Below are 23,224 nucleotides of genomic sequence, written 5' to 3'. Positions count from 1 at the left end.
TCACGGATAATTAATTACCTCTGTTGATAGCGCTGTTCCTTGCAAATAAGGGAGTGGTGCTGGCATAGGCTGTGGGCACCATAATTCTCAAAGCCAGTTTCCTACAAATTTACATGAAACAGCTGAGGATTTCAGTATATAATGAACTGCAAACTCCAATTAAGTTTTTCCCATGGTTGGGATATGTAATGAAAGCCTCTCCTCCGCGTGGACTCATTGCTGTCTGGAAAGCAAGACCACACACGCCCTCTCCCGCAGTCCAAATACTGTGGGCAAGTTCCTATTTTCTACAAGTCCTGTAGGAACCTACTTGACTACTTCAGAGATCATCAAGTTTTGAACAATTTGTGGGATGGCTTGTTACACAAGCTTTTTTTGTCTTGGTTTTTAAAGGGAACCAGGCTTAGCCAGCAGCAAAGAGTAAATAAGACCTCTGCTATCTAGGACAAGAGCTCTGAAAATCTTGTCCTACACCTCAAAAAGTTAGACTTCAACTCAGTAAAGTCATCCCCAAAATTAAGGGGAGTATCCTCTAGCTACCAGCTGCTGCATTAAGCTAATATTTTTTTTTTAACACACACAATGCTATGTAAATACAAACTATCATTACACTTCAATACTTCTCCATACTTCTGCAATCTACCTCCAAAAAGACTACAAACTGATCAAATCATAAGCTTCCACAGGTAGTAATTCCACTGAACAAAAAGGAGTAACGTCGCTTTGCTTTCCTCACCTCCTTCTAACAGTTCTACTGCACACCTCATCATTTTAGACGCAAACCACCCCACCTCACAGACTCAGCGCTGAACAGACGACACGCCACAGTTCAGCTGTTACCGCAGCTCTGATGTGTGAGACACAGCACATCTCCGCTGCGCTAAACAACAAAGCTGCAGAAGTATCAGCCACAGCTTTCACCGTGAAGTCAGACTTGAGTGAATTTTTCCTTTCATTACATTCTGGTTCCGTGTTTGGCATCATACAGCAGTATATACTCAGCATGTACCAGAAATTCTTTGTGCTTACACCGTATTTTTACCATCACTGAAGCAGTGTGGGCCAACCAGCCGTCCCACCTCCGATTCGCTATTTTGTTCCTGCTACTCTCCCTGGTTCACGTGAAGGAGCAACACAACTAGATTTGTGCTTTAAATTCAGTTTTAAACCACATCAATTCCTCACTCTGCAGTTCACTGCAAAGCCACAGAAACACTTATCTCAGCAACCAGGGAAAGATGGCACAGGGAGCGTGAGATTCCTTCGGAAACAATGCAAGTCTACAGTTACGACATCTCCAACATGAGAAGTCTAATGATGCACTATTCACCTTCACAATACCCAGGCACAGAGCTTTTCATGACTGTATGCTGAAGTCCTGACTAACTGGAAAGCCCTCTTCTGCTGAGGCATCCAACATGTACTCCCTTGAACACAGATTAAAAAGAAAAAAAAAGTCACAAGCTAGTTTATATCAAAACACAAACAGAAAGCTTCAATATCATCAATGTTGACAACAAAATAACTGAACTTGTGTCTCCTTTTGTGGAACATCACTGAGGGTATTTGATACTCCTTACACCACCCCCCTCGTATGATGCCAAACAGTTCATTTTGTACCTAGGAGAACCGATGTACTATTTCAGCAAAATAACTGAACGGCTTGGGAATTTCTTTTTCAAAGACACTATTTATTCCAGATATATTTTTCTGTATCAGACCTTCACAAAACAAGCAGTCGCTGCCTGCCAATTATCTGAGAATTGCAGTGAAACAGGACAGTGAAGTTATTCTCAAACAGTCTCATTGGGAAGTGTTGCCAAATAGGAGAAGCAAAGATAAACGGTACCGCTGCTTATTTTCTCCTGTGAACTCTATTCTCTGGTACAGGGCACTGCTATTAAGGATATTAACTCTATATGAATTTAAGCCGAAGCCTGTCTCCAGCTGATTGCCACACGCATTAATTTCTGTCTCAGAAGCTGCCTCCACCACCACAAGTATTGTTAATCACTGGCCTGGTCCTGAACACTAGCGCTTCACAGATGACTACAACAGATTACAACAGAAATCTTGAAGTTTCTCAGAGGTTGGAAGAAGGAACCTGTTGTCCTTGTCATCATCCCTCGGCACTCAACAACTCACTCTTCAGAGGCAGCTCAGCAAGCCCAGACCGACCAGAAGGTCCCCTTCTGTCTTCCAAGGATGCACTTTCCCCATTGCATCGCGAGTAGCTTTGCCAAAGTGTATAGTTGCCTGGTGATCACCGAATGAGAGAAAACAGAGCTAGAGGGAACTTCAAGGAGTCACCTAGTCCATCCCCACCTCCAGGGCTTGATCCAGTCCATCTGTGACATTTCTGTTTCAGTTAGTCTGGAAAACCCAGGCCTCCTCACCTTGTTTCAACATCTTCAGGGATAAAACCGTCCCCATGCAGGCAGAAAGGGAGACTCAAGTTAAAGCAAGTCTCCTGCACTTCGTGCCAAATCCACCACAGAACCAAACCACCTGTTCTCCTTCCCTTTTCACAGCAGGCTCACACGCTAAAAGATTTGATTTCTGTCTGATTTTTCTTTATTTCTGAAGAAAAACACTTAAAGAAGTTATAGCAGCAAATGGAAGTAATGTTCTTAAATAGAGTTTTTGTTACAATAATGACAATAGCAATGAGGAACTCATGGGTGAGCAAAGAGCTCATCCTTTGAGTAACAAGAGCCACTGACCCAAGACCTTTGGTTTACGCAGTCTTGGAGGAAATACAGAATAAAAGACCCAGTCCCACCTCAGACTCTGCTGGCATAAATGCTCTATAGGTATAAATGCTTCCTAATCACTACCGGCAGTACAGCTTAATAAAGCAGTCTTCCTGCAGAGCAAGAAAATCCAAACCAGCAAGTTCCAAAGTCCCAAATAATCTCATCTCTTTCCCCAATTAAGGTTTTGCATCTGTGAACACGATTATCCCTGAGAAAGGTATGTTGGAGTAGGTAATTATGGCTATAATCAGCTTCCTGGTTTGCTTTATTTTTGCATTTTTGTTTGTTTGCTTTTTTTTTTTGAGATGCATATTTGTTCTTACTACTTGCATCTGTGGACTAATTTTACTCTCATCAAACACTTGAAGAATTCCTTTCCCCAGTACTTTTGGAATATTCGTTGGCATAGCGATCAATACTGTGTGTTCACCACAAGCTTCTCTTCCCCAGCGCCAAATTTTAGCACTGCCTGCACACTTTACCTCTGTCTGTACAGTCCTAGAGCCTTCAAAGAGGTTGCAGTGGTTCAGTGAAATGCAGTCTGACCTGATAACCCCTATAGTTATTAGGCAGGTTTTTCAGAGAGAAGGCTGATCTGCATCGCTGGCTAGTGATTAGGGGTTATTTTTAATTATTTTTTTTTTTTTAGCTACCTGTCAAGAGTTGCTCCTAATTGCTCCTGCTACCACTAGGAACCTAGCAGTCAGCTTGACCCAAAGCTGTATACTATGCTTACGGAGCTTTTACGCTCAAACACAGCCAGCCCCTTTCTGATCAGAATCAGAGGTGTGGATTAGCTGAACACATGACTAAAAGGTTATGTACACCACGGAAAAAAAATAAAAAAGAAAAAATAAATATTTCAGATAAGCCACAACCTACTCCCCTCAGTATACAAATTAAGTAGAACCTTATCTACTGAAAACACCGCAAAAAATCACATGTGAAGTAGCTGGGGTTCTCCAGGGTGACCTTACTTCTCCCTTGGTGTTCTGGAACAGAACTGGTTGCTCTTCTGGTTCGCAGGGAAAAAGCCTGTTTCTGGCTGCTACGGCCTCTTGGCCTCTTCTTGTTCTCCCCCGCCAAGCGATGAAATGATCTGATGTGGGACAGTTCAGATTAATTCACAAGCTGCTTTTCAAACTGTTCCACTCCACATACTCCCTCCACTGGCAGCAGGTCTACCCCACTGCTCTAACAACTGGAACATAATAGTTTAAAAAAAAAAAAAAAATCTATTTTGTTTTAGGGAGAGTATGTACAGAAAATAGAGTTGATGAATCCTCATGCGTATTCAGCTTATGTAATATAGGCAAATCAAGAAAACATACTCCTGATCTATATTAACTTAATCCTATACAAAAAGTTAAAGGATTCTGTTGGCTTGCAAATGCCAGATCAATTGTTTAACAGCTGCTTTTAATCAGCTTTATTTACACTCCATATCCAGTTCCCTTCAAAAGTCCCAAGTCTCTCTGCTATTTTGATCCCCTCCCCTTCACTGACAGGGCCGAGGAGGGGGGCAGGATATTACAGAGCAAGAAAATACAGTACCAAAAGCAACTAGTCTCCAAGTGAAGGACACAAGAGTCAAGGCTTTATTGCTCTAATTAATTGTAACAAGGCAACTGATATCCAGTCAAGAGCATAGTTTTGGTGTGCGTATAAACTAGCTGATGCTACTTCTGCGGTGGGAGGAACTTACTATAGAAGTCTCTTATCACTCTCTCGGACCGTATTTCTCTTAGCAAGTGGTTTGTTACTTCCCCAGATTATTTTTCAATAGGTTAATTTGTGACTTCTGTTTTTGTGAAATCAAAACCAGCAAACCCTCGCCACCACTTCTCAAAGACGTACGCTTCTGTAGAAGTTTCAGTTGGCACTGTAACCTTGGTTTAGTTAAAGACATTAAAGATCTTCACTTGCTTGTGTTAATGGCAAAGTGGAAATAGGTATTTCAAGAGGCAGGAACAGAGGATATTTGCTGCATAGGCTTCTGCAAAACAACTACACAAGCAGCACAAGAGTTTGATTAAAAGCTAATACTCTAGAAAAACCTAAAGCAGCATGCTGATGCAGACTACTAGAGCATCAGGATAAGCTTCAATTAAAGCAGTCAAATAATCTGACAGTTCCAAACAACTTAATAGCTGAAAACCTATACAGGCAGCCCAGTTAAGCACTACAGCCAGAGAAAGGAAGGATTACAGTCTCACCTACAACACAGATTTCTCAGAAGCCATCCATAACCATGACACTAATAGGGAAAAAAAGAGCAGCTACCTTAAAACAGGGGGGAAAAAAACAAAAAAAACCACCAAAGCCCTACATTTAAGATACTATTATACCAATTCCAATGTAAGTAATACACTAGAACAAGCAGTAGAATGCAAGAGGTTTTCCTTTCAGAAAGCAAAAGGGTTTTTTTCACATAATGACTTCCTTTAACAATCCTTATTTCCAACATTTTACCGCTGCCCCCCAGCATTCACGTAACAAGGAGGCAGTTTTATTCAGTGCTTTAAGCCCCTCTCCAAAGCCGTCAACTGAACCCATTCACCGCCGCATAAACCCAACAATGCTAGTGCACAGCAAAACACGGGGTATAAACCAGTCAAGTTCATCTCAAAGCATGCTTTTTATTCTGGCTAAAAGAGCATAAGAGGTGGGCAAAGCACTGTGTTTAGCGAATCCTTTTTCCACCTCTAAATCTCTCATACTACAGAGGAAACACTGTTCATCTGAGAACTGTCTGTAACCTAGCCAAATGCCACTGAAACTGTTTGATACGGTATTTTGTTAAACTAAATACAGATAGAAAGTGAGATCTAGAGTTTACTGCATTCAAAACAAGTCGGATAAACACAAAATCCCTTTCAAAGGAAAGCGCTACACACAGCTGGGTTATGACGCAAAGGGAGAAAGAAGTGAGGGAGGACAACTATTTATCCAGAACACCAGAGGCCTAGGATCCACACACTTCTGGACGGAAACAATTTACAATCTTCTTTGAAATACCAGATCAAGGCTGAAAGTTTCAGAATTAAGACAAATTAGACTTCATAAAATGGCAGGGGACAACAGACCTCAACACACACCTGCCCTGACATACTAAATACGCTCCCAGCCTGTCTATTTGTGCTTCGCACGTGCTTGAAGGCACAAAAGCAAGCTGTTCAAATTTTAGTCTGAGGAATGAATTGTAATAACGCCACCTTACATCTGAAACTTCACTTCTTTAAACATTACGGAAAAACTACATTTGATTCAAAGCACCATTTGAGCCATGTAAAAAGAAAAAAAAAAAAAGCACAATTCAGACAATACATTTCCTAAGCAATCAAATACCTTCCCTAAAACACTATCAAGGACTATCTGACAATTCATTTTTTTCATAAGAAAAAGTCATAGCTTTCCCGTAACCTCAGTTATTCTCCAAATACAAGCAGTTATATCATCATTTTTGTGACTCCATAGACAAGAAGTTCCAGGATGCCTGTTACAGCTTTTCCAAACACTCAAGCATGGCAAGAATCATCTTAGGTTCATTCCAGTATAATTTGGCATAGAGGAACAGATAAAATTTGCATCTATTTTGTGAATATAGGTGATCTCACAGCTGGTGTACTGAATAGAAAGTGAAGCACTCAACTACTGTATCCTGACCTGCAACATCTGCGTCAAATCCTACCAATCTTAACATTCCTTTTAGCTTCCCAGGGAAAAGACAGCCTTAAAGATGCTCAGTTCCCTGTGCAACTCCAGTAGCTTAACAGAGTGTTTATGTTTGCCTCATACAGAAAATAAAGAATCAGGTTTCCCTCTCTGTAGCACTTGTAAGCATTACTGCCTCTCTTCACACAGCAGCTCCCCTGATGTCACTGGTGCTGCATTATCCTCGACTGCCACAGCAGCACCAGCAAAAAGCAAGATAATCTCCCCTACAGCCTGCTCCAAGCAGATTTAGAGCAGGTAAAGAGAAAAACCAAAGAATTACCTTTCTGCCTTCTGGCACCAAGCAAGATCTAGAGGAGAGACCTAGCTGAGAGCCACTCTGTGATTACATTTAGCACGCAGTATTCAGGGTGAGTTATCGTCAGAGGTTCCCGCTTTTAATTCTTATTCTCAAAACAAACATAAAAAACCAGAAATGAACGGGCACTCCGTGAGGTAAGTGTAGGAATAAAACCAGTGAGACATAAAGAACACACAGAAGGCTGGAAGAACCGCACAGCGCCAGACGTCTGGAGGGCACCACGAAGAAAGGCAGCATTACACCTGGAACAGCCAGCAAGGAAGGTAAGCAGTACCTGTTCTGCAGTGACAGGTGTGTGACGTGCTCTCAAAAACATACAGGACAAATTATTCTTCACACCCAGTTTTAAAGATCTACCTGAAACCTACCAGATCAGTGTGTGTACCATAAGTACACAAGAATCACAGCACAGCTGAAGCTGTGAGTTTGGGGTTTTTTTTTTTAAAAAAAAAAAAAATCTTAATAAACCAGAAATTAACAGTGCAGCAATGCATAGAACTAGACTTCGATATATCTTCTTCAGACTTAAAACACACTGACAACTTACTAATTCAAAGTAACCTTGGGTGTTTGCTTTTATCATAATCTATAACAAAGTTAATCAGTCACCTCTAGCCAGGAAAAGATTTTGCAAGGCTATTATATGTTTACTGCTGATTAGCAAAACCAATTCTGATCCACATAGCTTTATGATGGCAGATTGTTTCAGTTTCACCCTTCTACTCACAAAATTTTGACATTTTTCTTCCCGTAAGACAACTTCCAAAATGCTATATCAAATAAACATTGACCCTTTACAGGTCTCAGAACACTACCACAAATATTTAAGAATTACGAGGTATCTGCATGTGCTTACTAAGAATGAACCAAAGTCACAGAAACTATGTATTCCTGAAGTTTTTCATTCCTCATCTCTAGAAGAATCTCACTGTACAGCTTCTTGCAGCAACTGCTCGAACAAGAGATTTTGCACTGCTGTCGTCTTCAGATGGGAAGGCACGTTGCTCTCAGCGACGCAGCAAGACACGGTTTTATCCAAGATAACTTTGCGAGACTGTGCTTACACGCAGATGCAACCACTGAAACCCTACAGCCACAACGAAGGCTCTACAGCAGCTAAGTCTCCTGGAGGACCAAAAATTTTCACTTCGTTTACTTCCAGTGCTAATCCAGCCTGCCTACTTCTAGTTACACACTCTACAAACTGAAGTTTCATAGAATTGGCATTTACACATTCCAAGGGATATTAAGTAATGCGCACAAGTGGCACAATGGTTTGTAGAACAGAAACCAAGTTTAAAACCACATCTAGTTCTTCCTCAATTTTTTTTTTCCCTTTGGAAATCCAGCTCTTTTTCTTAGCCAAAAACCACAAAGACAGTCAGCATACCGTTACTATTTTTGTTCACCAGCTTTCGAAAAACAAGCCTTCCCATATGTTTCTCTCTATTTATCTAGATTTCTTTGATTTTAAAGGCAAGGATGCCCTACGGGGCAAAACAGAGCAGGAAAACAGAGGATCTGTTTAAAGCAGTGTTTCCCAAAGTACAGGCTATAATTCCAAAAAGCATTACAGGACTTAGAAGTAGCACTTGCAAGCCAAATGGAAAATCAGCTGTAGAAATAAAGCTCATGAGCCCAAGACTGAAACTGGAAGAGGATTCCCCAGCAAAGCATATCTGAAAAGAGCTTGTTCAGAGATACGGAAATCAAGTAATCGATTACAGCTGGCTGGCTCAAGAGATTCACTTTTGCCCTCAAGTTTTTATACCTGGCATCCCTCTCCATGAGGGCACCTTGGCCACGGTACGCTCTTTTGAACTGAACAGAGGAGTAGCGCGATGCTAAGGAATTTCACATCCCACTCCCTTGCCGGTGCATGATATGCAAGTACAGACACAATCTGAGCCTATCTCCTTTTTAATGTGGGTCTTGCAGATATCCAAATTCTTGCCTCTCCTCCCTTGCCCAGCTAAAGATACTGTGTATGCATTTTAGAAAACAAAGAGCACATTCCCTTGCTACTCTGTCAGTACTTTAGCATTATACCCAAAGACTCTCCCACAACTGTTTTACTTTCCTCCTACAACCAAAAGCAAAGGAAAGAGCTACAGCATTTGCTCCTATTACGTAGAAATGTCTCAGGTGAGAGGTGCCACAGCTCTACCACCTTTAGAGGCAGCAGAAGATAAGAATGACGTACAGAAACACTCTCACTCCCTCAGTCTGGTTCGACATCTTTGCCTGTAAAACTCAGAAGTAAATCTTCCGGAGCTGCCAATTACAATGGAACAAGCCTGAAGTCCACTAGAGAGGCATCCACATCTGGACAAATCCCAAACAAACTTCTCCTTTCAGAGTTTTGGCCAAGGACAAAAATCCTCAACTAGGCTATTTTACAACCACTTGGAAAGGGAGACTTTTCACATGCAGAAAAATTCAATGTTTGAGTAACACAGAACACTAGTCTCAGTTCTGAACTGAGCTCACATATGCGAGGCAAAAGTATAAGGCTGCTAAACTACATCGGACATGATGTGCAGTTTCCAAAACAAAGTTTCAGGTTGTGTTCAAAATGCCTCCAAAAAGCTGGCTTTCCAAGAAAAGCAGACACTCAGGAGTTCTTCTTTAGGAACACCTTTTTCTACTGAAAAAGCAGAGGTGAACTGATCCAAAGCAAAAGCACGTATCAGCACAAGACCTCTGTTCAATACCAAGTGCTTCACGAAGCACACTTACTTCAGGCTTTTCCCGTACCCCAATAACAACCAGACAATTTCTCACCCCGAGGCACTGTGCTGACTTGTACAGACTACACAATGAACTGTAGTTCAAAAACTGTAAGTTTTCTTCACAAACACCTGTGACAGACCTTACGATGTGGCCCAGGCTGCCACTAGGGATTACACCACTCTTCTACACCCAAATCTCTTCCCCAGAGCCACCTGCAGTGCCAGAACATTTGTGTCCATTCCCGTTCACTCAAAGCTGTCATGCCACCATTACTGCAGGCACTAGAGGCAAAGCGATCGTAGTGAAAAGAGAACAATCAGAAAACAAGGAGTTTCATAAGCCACAGAATCAGCAAAACATTATTTCCTCTGCGTACACGTCTTGCAGTTGGATTTCTTCTTTGTCTACTAAGGTGACAGCTCCAGTTGAAGCTTTTCCTCAGTGGCGAGAATCACAGTCACATGGATTCCCTGATGGGGGGGTCATTCATCTCAGACTTTCCTCCATAGAGCTCAAGCAGCATTGGGAGGCTCTGGAATAAAAATCAGCTCAACAACAGACTTCATTTCCAGTTACAGACTACAACTTCACCTGTCACTACATCTTTCAGTAAATCACAGAGTATTCATCAGAGACAGACGGAAAATGACTGGAACAGGGAGCAAACAGTGCTAGCAGAGTTCAGGATGTGGTGTCCTCCAGCAAGAAGACTGCCTAGACAGCCAGGAGCAGGAACTACCTCAGACAACTGACTTCACTCCATCTGTTTGGGTCATCACCCCAAAACTGACTATATTGTTCTGCCTCTACCCAGCATCCATGCTGAACAGTCTCAGAGGGGCATCACATCCTTAAACAGTTTATCCCACGCCATTAAACACAAGCACTTCTAGAGGGTACGAGCAGTTACCGTGATCAGTTAGAAACAGGCAACTCTTCAGAACTTCTCCAGATTTCAACTCAGCTTAATTCATGCCCAGACAAACTGCACATCTGAACAGTCATTATCTGGACTTTTGTTCTTCCAAAGCAAAGGAGGATCAAACAAACAGCAAATAACAGGAAGCTAAAAGGTCCTGTCAAATACTGCTTGCTCTATCACTTCTTTTTTTTTAATTCCGACAACAGCTGTCACACTCTGCAGAAGTCTGTACATCAAATAAAACTCCTTTCTCCAAAAACAGGCAACAGCATATGTAAAACCTAGGAGTGGAAGAAAGAATAAAATGAAAAGTTTCTATTATCCCTGCTCAGACTGCCCTTTAGACTGAGTAACGAATACGGCAGGGAAGTTACTTTAATTTAATTAAACAAAGAACCACTCACAATCACTTACATAGGCTTCACTCAGCTCACGCGCAAGCAAGAATGGTGGCGGGTGAGGGGAAAACATCCCTTTGCACATCTGGTTTTAATGAACAAGTTGTTGTTTTTACAAATGAATACACTTATTTCCTGGATATCACAGAGCATCATACATGCTTATCTACCAGTCTGTCTTTTACTTTAACTCAACTAAGTGTTTTGCTCCCTTGACCTGTGCATGACAAACGGATCTTTAATGCATTTCTCTAACTGCACAGCACAAAGCATCACACTGTTCCCACCTGATGTATTCATAACAAATTTCATCAGTTCACAAAACAGCCGGTTTTTCTCAACTGCCATCTCTGCCCAAAAGTCACAAATCAGCCCATGCTCTTTCTGGCTTGGGTCTGAATAGAGTCTGCAACTGGAATCTAGCCAACCCGAAATCCAGTTCCTTCCTTGCTGCCTGCACTGCCTACGAAATGCCCAGAGGAGAAAGAGCAAATCACTTTTGCCACAGAAAGATCTCCTCACCCTTTAACAAAGTAGTATTATGCAATTGCTCTCTCTATGCTGAGAGATTTGCACCAGGTAAAGCCTCCCTATAAACCAGTCTCCTCCGGAGTTTAAGGTGCAAACTGGCAATATATGATCAGAGGCCAATTCCTGAACTGAATTTAAAGTCACATTGCACATAATAAACTAGGAGGGTACGCTGAGCTTGATTTAGACCCTGCTAATCACTTAAACCCTAGCTTTGCTTACGGAGGGAACTGGACTTTATATTTTGTAGTCCTCCTGCATCCTTACATGGAAAGGTATTTGCTATATTACACCAGGCTGCGCATGCTGGAAACTCAAAACTTGCAGTAAAACTAGGATATATAGCGCTCAAGTATTGCAGCTGGAAGTGTGATTGTGCAACTCAAGAGATAAGGCAGGGCTGAGCCAGCAATACAACAATATTTTGTGCTCAAACATTGGAAGTAAGGCACCAGATAAGAGTCAGAAGTTAAGGCTCTTTTGCTGTGACAGCATGCAGACTGAAAATACTGAAGAAAAAAAAAAAGGCTTATTTATCTCTCAAATGCAAAAGGAGGAACATATTTAGAGCTTTTGGGAAAGCTCTGTCAAAGTCTTTAAACAGGTCCAGGGGCTCACTACCAAAAAGGGTTATTTAAGAAATGCTTACTGAATTGTGAAAAAAAACTGCAGTGTACATCCCTAAAAACAAACGAGTAGCTTGCAGTCTCTGCCCTGGCACCTTCGGCAAGACATCTTACCAGCAGAGTCAGCAACACCAAAGCACTGCAGCTTCCGCGGATGCTGCTCATGGAGGCACATTCCTGCAATCTCCAGGAACACCAGTACCTTCCCAAGGGCTGCTGGCTTGCCAGTGCTGTTTAACCGCATCCCTCATGTTTCAGACTTTTCATTAGTCCAGTGAAGACCAGCTAAAAACAAAGGAGTAAAAAAACCATGCAGAACAGATCCGTTTGGCTATTGTCAAACTGCCTTCTCCAGATTTAGCTCTGATGGAAGAAGTTATTCATCTACTCATGTCAGCCAAAGCTTGCCTCCTCATAGATTTGTCCTAAGACCAATGTATTCCATTTGCCTAATTTGCTGGAAGTTTTTTGGCAAAAATCATTGAGGTACCGACAGCCCATTTAATTAAATCTTCTGGCAGAATCAAATTAGGGAACACCTTTACGAAGAAATCCTCTGTCTCTACTGCTGTTCTGCAAGAGGGATTACGGACCTGCAGCAAGGCACTGTACGCTCTCCCATCACACACACCGTTCTGGAACAGGACTTCTGCCCACAGCCTACAACAAAAGGCCACATGCTAAACTCACGAATTTACAACTCACTCCTTGATGAACTGGGAAACTATTCCAGGAAATGTTAAGATTCAGAAAGTAATTCAAAGTAGGTCTTACGCATCCGTTAGCAGGAAGGTCAGGACAACTCCAAGATAATGAATCCTGTCTACTCTGAAAGATTCCTCTCCAGTGCCAAAATGATTTTTGAATCCCAGCATTGAGTTTCACAGCTGTTTGCTCTCAGAGGTCAAGCATGGACTAGGTGGAAGGCAAGTTGGAAGTACAGCAACATTTTGGTTTATTAGCCAATGTTCCATAAAGCCCAGAGTCATCTGTAAGATGCAGAATCCTGTCACAGGATGTGCAGGGAAGTGGGAACCATACAGCTCTTCATATCTTTCAACAGCTCTGTCTTTCCTACGAAAGAAGGACATACACATGCTACTCCTGTTTCAAAGGCTACGACTCCACCATTACTAAATCAGACATCAACAATCAAAGTTGTGCTGCTGCACATGAAGAAATACAGCTGTGCTTATAGCAAAGTTTCAGCCTATCAACTTCTGTGGCTAGACTAAACAGTTCTTTCGCTCTTCCTAAAGGCGCGTGCTAGAGAGTTTGCACATTTGGTTTTCAGTTTATTTGTAATACACAAGAGGAAATTTAAGCTGTTATATGCTTCAATTTGTTTAGTTTACCTTCACAGAGTGACTAATTGTCTTCACAGACAGTACCATTTTGTGTCCATCCGTGACATCCACACGCCTTAAGAGGACACACCTCATCAGTTTGAAGCCTACCTGTTTGTTTAGGCATCACTAAAGCCATCCAGTTTAAAGAATAAAACTACTTCATGACAGTTTATTAACTTACTGGATTCCAAAGTAAACAGAGCGTACGTATTTCATCGTGAAGAGTAATTTGAAAGCCTACTAAGTGTGTCACTGCAGTTGAAGGCTGCCTTCCAAAAGCGTTTATCAATTACAGAGGAAGCATACACCAACGCTTCTCCTTCGTCCTCAATGTAAAGATGAAAAAGAAGAGTTTTAGAAAAAAAAAAAAAGGTTACTCAATGAAAAGACCATAATGCTTCTTGGCCTTCTCCTTTTCAACATACTATGTGCCAGCTACCTCTAACTCTTCTTGCCTGTCTCCATTCCTTTGGGAAGGCAGTGCAGTGAACTGACATTTTAAGTTAGTATTTGTCTCGAGACAAATGTGACACGCAACTGGCTGCTTTCGTCTCTAGTTAATACAATTAACCGCTACACAGTTAATATAGCTACATCATAGTTAATATAAGCAATAAATGTGTCAGATGAACATTAGGTCTTTATTGCAAGTACTTCATAAGGACACGTGTAGCCTTCATACCATTTGCTAGCACAGGAAGCCTTCTCCTATGTCAGATGAGGAACAGTCCCACATCTAGTTCATCCTCCTTGATTCATGCTAGTTTTATCTACGTGGAGGTCAGGATATGCAGTGTGCCGAAGTCCAATAATAAAGATGATATTGTTAAAGGGAGAAAAAAAAACCCAACACCTAAAGTAAATCCCCTTCCAGAAGCACAGAACAAGGCTTGCTTACTTTCCCTCTCTACAGGGGAAACAAATTGCTATTGACAGAAGCATGTCCTTCAGCAATCAGCACCTTCATCTCGTGCCTAATCAAATTCAGCTCATCTCGAAACCACTTTGCTTTTAATACAACAAACTCTTCAGCATTGTAGATGTTGTCTGCATCCATTTTCACAACTGCTGTTTATGAACTCTTTTGTCTGTACGAGATGTCTGTTGTGAAACAGAGGAAAGCTTTTAGCTGAATTATTCTTTCTTCACCATGAGCTAATAACTGCCGATAATACGAAGCTGCACGCACACTTCTAACTGACCTAACAGGACTTTATATTGGAGCCTTGGAAGAACTGAACAAAACTCCAGTGCAAAACAGCAGATACTTGCATACACTGCTCAGAAGCCCCCTGTATTTAGGAACAGAAGTTATATTAATCGGAACAAGCAAAAGCTACATCTAGTCAGAGCAAGTCCAGTGACACCTTGTTCACGTATCATTCGTAACCCAATCATATTAAAACACCGTGTCCTCCTGCCACACGGCCAGCCCCTCAGCAACAAGTTTTCAAAGACTGAATGTTTATATTACAACTGCTGATGTGTCGCTGTGCAAAGATTTCCTATAAGGACCATCTCCTTGTATCTTAAGCTCTAGCAACTCCAGCCAACAAGTGCTGTTTTTGGGAAGGACACTGGAAAGTTGTTTATTTTGAAGAGTCAGTCAAACCCAAAGACAGATTACTGTTACTGCTGAACTCCCAGTGTCACAAAGTGCACTCGGACATTGAGAAAACCCTGCAGTTTTCTCCCTTCTCCCAGTCTTCGTTTGGTTTTAAGTCACATCCAGAAGTGCACCCATTATATAGTCATCAAAACTACAGATAGACCCAGAGAGAGGTCATATTACAACGTTAAATGTAGGAGTCCTACCACAGAAGGGGCACATCTGGTCATCCAGAGACGATGGTGTCCCACAGCTGAAGAGCTGGGACAGCACTGCTCCAGCTATTCCCCCTCATACCGCTTTTGAAACCCCCACTGCTCTTGACTGTACCATTTGCTCAATATGAGGACCAAGACCTATTCTAGGCCACCAAGTAATAGGATTAAAACAGCCTAATCCCAGATGTTACTTACAGTTTGCTAGAGAAGTTGTGAGTTGATCCCCCAAGGTACGTGAATGACACTATGATCTCAAAACCCAGTACTAACCTGCATAAAGCCACACCAGCAGACATGAAAAAAAATATGAGGTCAAGGTAAGGGACTCGATTTAAAATTAAAGTTCTGAACTGCATCTTGTCAAGAGGGAAACAAGTCATCTGAAAGAAAAGTGAGACTCCTCAACACAGTATTAGCATATGCAGGGGATAAAAGTGGAAAATGCAAGGACACAATTCAGCGATGTATTTATAAAACAAACAAAACGAGCAGCGTTGCCTTACAAGTCTCTGGAAGCGGGCACGCTCTCTATGCAGCATCCCTGTTCCCGTCCCTCAAGGTTTAAGCTTGTGACAAGTCACATGCAAGCTTTTCAGTGGTGACCTTGGGCCAGAGAGAGAATAAACATAAGGGTATTTGTTGATAAAAGGAAAAGTATCCTCAACACAAGTGAGATTTAGGATATCAAACAGTACAAGGGGAACAGGGTTTGACAGCACAAAGTACACCTGCAAACCAGCTAGAGTTTCTGCTTCAAGCTGGGAGCTCAGACTGAATCCTCTTCCACTTCACTTGTCTCGCTGGCCACAGGACAAATCAGTCACAGGTATGACAGTGCAGAACAAGCAAACACAACTCTAGATGACATCATGGGAAGCACTTCTACCACGCACGAGGTTAAGGGCTGCGACTGTACAACACGCCAGAGGAGTCTCCTTTGGAAGGTTTCGTACCCATACTCATCACGGATACCCAGGACAAATTCAGAACCAAAACACGTGCAGACAACACCAAGAAGAAAAATGACACAAGACAACGAACGGCTGGTTCAGCTACCTAAACAGCTGTTGCCTACAGTATTTTGCAAACAGTTGTAAAACTTCTCTGCTGTACTCTGAACTGACAAACCCAACCTTCAGCAAGGCACGCTGGCTCAGGCTCAGCGCCGTACTACGCTCACACAGCTTCTCATTAGCTTAGAGTACAGGAAAAGGTTTCATCTTCTCCAAGTACCACGTTGATACGTGCTAGCACTACCGAGGAACAAGGACTAAGCGGGCTAGAGAGCAGCATTAACTACATAACAAATTAGCATAAACCAGCCATAATTTAGTTTGAACTGGATAATAAAAAGTTCCTGACTTCTTAGTAAAAAAAAAAACCACCTGTTCTCAAGCAACCTTTTAATCATAGTTGAAAGACAGCCTGCTGTTGAGACGGAGCATGAAATAGCTTAAGCAAGATGCTGCTTTCAGCAACAACAACAAGAAAAAAAATCTTAATAGCCTAGAAAGCAATTTCTAGTTTTATATGTATATTTTTAAGTGGAGTCAAGTGGACTTTCACAGTATCTACCCATTTATAAATTTCAACTGAAAATGGAAAACTATGCATCCCTGATCCTGCCAAGATACGAAAGGAGCAGCTATTTGGTTCTACAGGGGAAGCGCATCAGTCAAAGGCAACAAAGCCTTACATTTCTCAGACTTGTTTACTCAGAGTAAACAGTCTGTCTCCCCTATTTTAAGGAAAAAAAAAAAAGTCTTTCACTTCTACACGTGTGACCTACTGCCTGTACATGCCAAAGGGATTACAGTTTAACTTCCAGAATGCACTCAGTTTCCTTTTTATAACAAGCATTAAACATGCAGATGTTTGATGCTCCGATTTGCTTCAACAAATATAGATCTTAGCTTCTGGAGTTTGAAGTTTCTGCTCTTTGATTTTTACATCGGTATCGAGATGCTGTGAATAAAGCCTACAGATGGATACAAATCTGCACTCCGAGAAAGTCAACAGGGCTCCAAGGAATTAGGATAGTCTCAAAGAACCGACTCGGGTACGTTTTCTTTCTTAGCTTAAACGAAGCAAAACCTTTGCTCTACCCAGCCATACACAAGCTTTCACTGAAAAATCCATGAGTCTTTCCTCCAGTATAATCCCTTCTACTATTTTTTTTTTCTACAGTGCAGTTAATGTTCTATTCAGACACAATACTTCTAGTGTTTGATTAATCTACTTGCAAGCTCTGAACTGGCACTGATCACATATTCTCAACATGCAGTATATAAGATCCATCATAAACTAAGCACAGGACATAAAGGTCTCCTAGAAGCCACTGTCAATATCAAATAAAAAAAAATAAATCAGTTTCTCCAGAGCAGCAGCCTTCCAGCTATGACTGCTGAAGCAAATGATTCTCAGAGAGAATCATGACCTTGAACATATTTAACGGGTGGCTACCATTACTTGCTATAGATGCTCCTTTAAATGAAGCCTGGAGCACATTTTTAAATAAGGATCAAGAGCAGAACCGGAGTCACCTGAGCAGTTTCGCCAATATATCTACACCAGATAGCAGAAAACTACAAAACCATTAAATAAAGCTTCAGCTGGATATCAAACAGCACATCCGTATAAGCGCAACGTCAGCCCCCAGTTTAATGCCACAGCCAGGATGACCCTCCCTCCGCCTTCAGCCCATTAACAGAAGCAAACGGCGCTCAAGGACGGGCAGAGGTACCACGTTGGCTCTGCATTTGCCATCACTACTGGAAACCTGCACCAGCTTCTTCCTGAACCGCACAGCAAGAGATTAACAAAAGAGCTCCACAAAAAGCCAAAACAGATAAGTTAAAAAACCAGAAACGCGCTTAAAAGTAGGAAACACTTCAGGAACTTTATTTAGCTCATCAAGGAGGCAGCGGTTAAGGAGCAACTTTGATCCGTCATAGAAAGTCTGTATGAGAAACGGGAGTCTAAAAATTGAGGTCTGTAGTCTAAATCTACCCTCTACCCTAACGATTTAAAACCATTACCCCATGTCCCATCACAACAGGCCCTGCTAAAACGTTTGTCCCCATCTTTCGTATGAACCCCATTTAAGTACTGCTGTAAGTAAGGCTGCTCTAAGGTCTCCCTGGAGCCTCCTCGTCTCCAGGCTGAACAGCCTCAACTCTCTCAGCCTGGCCTCACAGCAGAGCTGCTCCAGCCCTCTGATCATCTTTGTGGCCTCCTCTGGACTCGTTCCAACAGCTCCACATCCTTCTGATGTTGGGGGCTCCAGAGCTGGACTCAGCGTTGCGGGTGGGGTCTCACCAGAGCTGAGTAGAGGGGCAGAATCCCCTCCCTCGACCTGCTCCCACGCTGCTGGGGATGCAGCCCAGGATGGGGTTGGCCACCTGGGCTGAGAGTGCGCATTGCCGGCTCACGTCCAGCTTTTCATCCGCCAGCACCCTCAGGTCCTTCTCTGCAGGGCTGCTCACAATCCCTTCATCCCTCAGCCAGGGGTTGCTCCGACTCACGTGCAAGACCTTGCACTTGGCCTTGTTGAACCTCAGGAGGTTTGCATGGGCCCACCCCTCAAGCTTGGCCAGGTCCCTCCGCATGCATCCCTTCCCTCAGGGGTGTCAGCCACTTTCATCACCAGAGAACTCAGCCATTTACTAAAACTTAGGCTTCTTTGTTATCCCTCCTTCAACTTGCATCACTTCAACCAAGTTACTTTTCTGAGAAGTCAAAGCAGCCCATCGACATCACGCAGTCCCAAAGGAAGAGACACTTAACGGCACCAGGCCATTGACACCTGCCCTCAGTGAAAGCCACTCCACGCAGCCAGGGGCCAGCACCCAGCACAGAAAAAGCCACGCTGGCCTGAATGCCATTACGCCAGAATAAATTCTTCAGAGTGCAATTCAAAGTTGGGGGGAAAAGGTACTGGGAGGAAGGGCACAGGACACACACCTCCAGACACTAACCAGATACCAGGCAAGTCAAATGAAGGCACTGACGAACAACGTGCTAATACTGTGATGTTCTATTCAGGTACTTGTTACTGTATTCAACATCTTCAAATCTCCCTCCACCCCCGTGTTCCAAGAAATACATAACAGCCATTACTTTGACAGGACTTCAAATAAAGCTTTTTTTTTTTTTTCCCTCCCCCAAAAAATTAGAATATGAATGTTTCTGCATCACCGAGAAATCCACAGCCTTCTGTGAACAGACGATGCCAGGAGCAGATGTACACGAGCAGATTCCACAAGCAGATTCACAATCAAGCAGATGATCTCTTCTTTACCAGCCATCTTGACCTGTCTGCCTTGATTTACATCAACTGTTTTTATTCACTACAACAGTGATTATGTAAACCTCAACAAAACCTTAACCAAACACGCAACGCCACATCACTGACAGAAAAGAGGTAACAGACTACCGGGAGAAGGTTATTAGAAATGTATTTGCTGCCATGACTGACTTCAAACACCTCAGGCTTTACCCTCTGATCACGTTAACGCGCAGACAAGCAATCACAACTATTGCGAGACGATTCGGGAACACGTTCTGGTGGGAGAACTACTTACTGCCAAAATAACACCTTCCCCTTGATTTAAAGGTCATGCATACAACAACTCTACTTTAATACCGCTAAGACAGAGTACGGGCAAAAGATAAAGGGAGAGTTTTGTAATCTTAAAAACAGGACTCTCAGCAGTTTGCCAGATACGCCAACTCCTTTGTTCATCATCCTTTTTATCACCTAATTTAAAAGCCTCACATATCAAGACAGAAGTTACTGATCAACATCACAATGTTTTTTTTTTTAAACTACACTGTGTCTCAAAACAACTTTTTTTTTTTTCTTCCCCTCAGTCTAGCTGTGAGGTCGCTATCAATTTTAATCAAGCAGTTGTAATGAGAGCTGCGATTCTACGCTTCTGCTAGTCCACAGGTCTCAGTTTCACCATGGGGAGGAGTGCAGACTTACATTGTCATATTTAAATGGAAATCCAGATTACAAGATTTTAACACAAAACAACTTTAAGAATTTTTTTCAGAACACTGAACAGATGCTTATGCTGTTCCAAGAGTTCCTAGTCACAAGTGCTGAGTCACCAAATGGAAAAAAAGAAAAAAAAAAGTGTATTATTTATGGCGCTACATTTCAGACATCTCTGATAGGAAATGCAGTAATCAACTCCTGAAGTGTCAAACGGATCTTAAAACCCTGATCTTCAGTCCAAAAATGGAAAATGCAGTTACTGATGTCATGGTGCTTCCTGGACTGCTCCCATCACGTCTACCTATTTCTACATCGCACCCAGCCAGCGCATTGTGTCAGCAAGCCGTGACAGCCCGTGCCCTATTGTTTCCGTGCAGCCTACAGAGACAAACTGACCAGGGAGAGTCAGCTGCCCGTTGCAGACTTCTTGTTCGCAATTGTTGTACAAGGACAAGAGGGTTTGTTTGCTTTTTCAGTACATGTAACACCCAGAAGATATAACCCCAGTAGTTTTACAGCTGATACCCTAATAAAAACTAAACTCAGTCCCATAAAGTTTATTTAAATTTTATTGGCACGTTTGAACACACAGCAGTGAAGATCAGGACCTCTGGCAGAACCGATAAGCTGAGATCAATGCATTTCCATACTAAAGGAAAAGCACACCAGACTCTGCTAGGTTAAGATCAGAGCCAAAACATTTCATACTTCTGTACTTTCAACTGCTGCTAAAAATAGTAAAGCAACAGAAAGGAAAATGCTTCCAGCTGTGCACAAAGAGCCTCTGCAGCACAACATCAATTTATGCACTCTAATTTAATTAAAGATTCAACATTATACTACGACTTCATTGTTAGAGACTGTTGCACAGCTGAGGTTACCCTCCATTTCCACAACTGAATCAGTAAGGATGTTTCCTTATTAAATTTGGTTTGATATGGGTATTTCTCCCAAATCAAGTTACTCAAATTAAAGTCTTTCAAGTGCCAGCTATGGTACGTTCATGGTAATAGCTGTGTTTTATTCCATGGTAACTGTATTTTCACCTAGTCTCGTGGTAAGAAACATTTAGCATCCCTGAAGGAAAAAAAGGCAAACCATTGGACACATGAGGACCCAGTCCTGACTGCTCTTTTTATCTGCTCCCAGAGATTTAAAGAGTTAGTCTGCAGAGATGAGCACAGTTCTTTATGAAATTACTTGATCAAAACAAAACAAAAAATCCCTCACAAACCAGAACGAGGTTTTCTACGACCTTGCAGCAAACGCGTAACGGATTCTGAATAACGCAGCAAGGCTGCAACCGCTCTGCTTCGCAGCTGGCTTGAAACCTTTCTAGTGTGTTTATTAATAAAATTATTCCATTAGCCGTATGTTTCGACGCGTTAAACTACCGAAATTAAGCATCTCTTATAAGGTTCACGAGGGCTCTCAGCAAGCGCGGCTCAGACGCGTCTCCCTCATCTGCTTCCACGGCGCTCAGCAGAAAGGCTTCAGGCTTTAACAGCAGGGCAAGAACATAATACCAAGCGGATTACTTTAAGATCCCGCATCAAGCTGAGAAAATAAACATTTCCACTACGAATCGGAATAAAACTGCTTCACCCCCACCCCTCCCGCCTCTCCTCCTCCTTCCTAAGCCATCTCCCCTGCGCCCTGCGGGGCGGACGCCCGCCTCCGGGAACCGGGGCAGAGCTCGGCCGAGGAGCGAGGGATTCATAAATCTCTCCCCACCCCACCCCACCCCCCCCCGGCCAAACTCCGCACCCCCTTTTCCCTCCCCGCACAAAGTTTCTCTCCCGCCCGCCGCGCCGCGTCCCCATCCCCGCAAAGGCCCCGCGGTCACGGAGCCGGAGGAACCGAACCCGCGGGGATAAACAGTCACCGGTGGCCCCCCCCACCCCCCCTCCCGCCTCTCCCCACGCAGCGGGGCCGGACACGGGTGGGCGACAGGGAAAGGCGGGAAGCGGCGCGCGACCCCTTCCCGCCGCCGCCGCGCGCTGCCTCAGCGCGGGAAAGGGGCTCTCCCCCGCAACCTGCCTCCCCCCCCCCCCCCCGCGCCCCTCCGCAGCGCTCACCCCAGCACCACCAGCTCCCCGTACTTGACGGGCTCCTTGTTGGGCGCGCAGTGCTCCTCCTGGCTGGGGGAAAACATGGGGCCCGCCACGCAGCCTCCCGCCGCTACAGTCCCATCCGCGGAGGTGCGGGAGCCTCAGTCCCGAGCGGGCTCCGCGCTGCGCCCCGCACTGAGCCGGCGCCCGCCCGACAACGGCCACTACCCCCGGGGGGGGGGGCGGGGGGAGGAGCGCCGAGGGGTCGTACCAACTCACCGCAGTAGGGGGAGGGAGGAGCAAAGCGGCGCCCACACACCCCCCCCCCCCCTCCTCCGGGCCACGCGTGGCCCCGCCCCTCCCCGCTCTGGTTCACCGCCTACGGAGGGGGCGGGGCTCCGCACCCCTGCGCTCCGCCCCCTTGTCGGCTGCCCCCCCCCGGCGCCGACAAGTGGTACGGCCTCGCTGTGTTATGTAAACATAGAGTAAAGGGGACGGGGCCGCTCTTAAAGGGGCCGCGCTCAGGCCAGGGGAGCGGGAAGGGGATTGGTGGGCAGGGAGAAGAAGGGGGCGGGGCGAGACGGCGCGCGCCCGGGAGGGGTGGGGCTCTGGATCCCCCCGAGATCCAGACCACGGGAGGAGGGGTTCTAGGTCACCTGCCCGGGGATGAGCGTGCGGGGTTCCAGATCACCTGGGGGACCGGGTCGCTGTTTTGGGTTCCAGATCACCTGGGGGACTGGGTCACTGTGTGGGGTTCTAGATCACCTCCTGCCCTCAGGGATCTTCAGACCCATACCTGCCTGGAGGCCTGGTTCTAGGTCACCTGGGGGTCTGGGTCACCTTCTGTCTGGGCTGGGCGTTCCAGATCACCTGGGGAACTGCATCACTGTGTGGGGTTCTAGATCACCACCTGCCCCTGGGGGTGTCTAGATCCCTTGGGGGGGTGTCTTCAGACTCACCTCTGCCTGGAGGCCTGGTTCTAGATCACCTCGG

The 23,224-nt window shown here is 44.1% G+C and overlaps 1 protein-coding gene across 3 annotated transcripts in view; it reads right to left on the bottom strand.

Moving 5' to 3' along the window:
• PELI2 (pellino E3 ubiquitin protein ligase family member 2) overlaps positions 1 to 22,431 on the bottom strand; it is a 74,387-nt gene extending 51,956 nt beyond the window's left edge. For 2 of the 3 annotated variants that reach the window (XM_086749429.1, XM_086749431.1), the window contains exon 1: positions 22,259 to 22,431. In XM_086749429.1, the coding sequence (XP_086605555.1) occupies positions 22,259 to 22,335 (77 nt within the window). In that variant the 5' untranslated portion in view covers positions 22,336 to 22,431. The remainder of the gene's footprint in view (positions 1 to 22,258) is intronic. The other variant, XM_086749430.1, reaches the window with a different exon arrangement.
• Positions 22,432 to 23,224: the final 793 nt, after the last annotated feature.

Source organism: Chlamydotis macqueenii, chromosome 5 (assembly GCF_036417535.1).
Source record: "Chlamydotis macqueenii isolate bChlMac1 chromosome 5, bChlMac1.mat, whole genome shotgun sequence".
Classification (NCBI taxonomy): domain Eukaryota; kingdom Metazoa; phylum Chordata; class Aves; order Otidiformes; family Otididae; genus Chlamydotis; species Chlamydotis macqueenii.
This window is presented reverse-complemented; position numbering and strand designations above follow the sequence as displayed.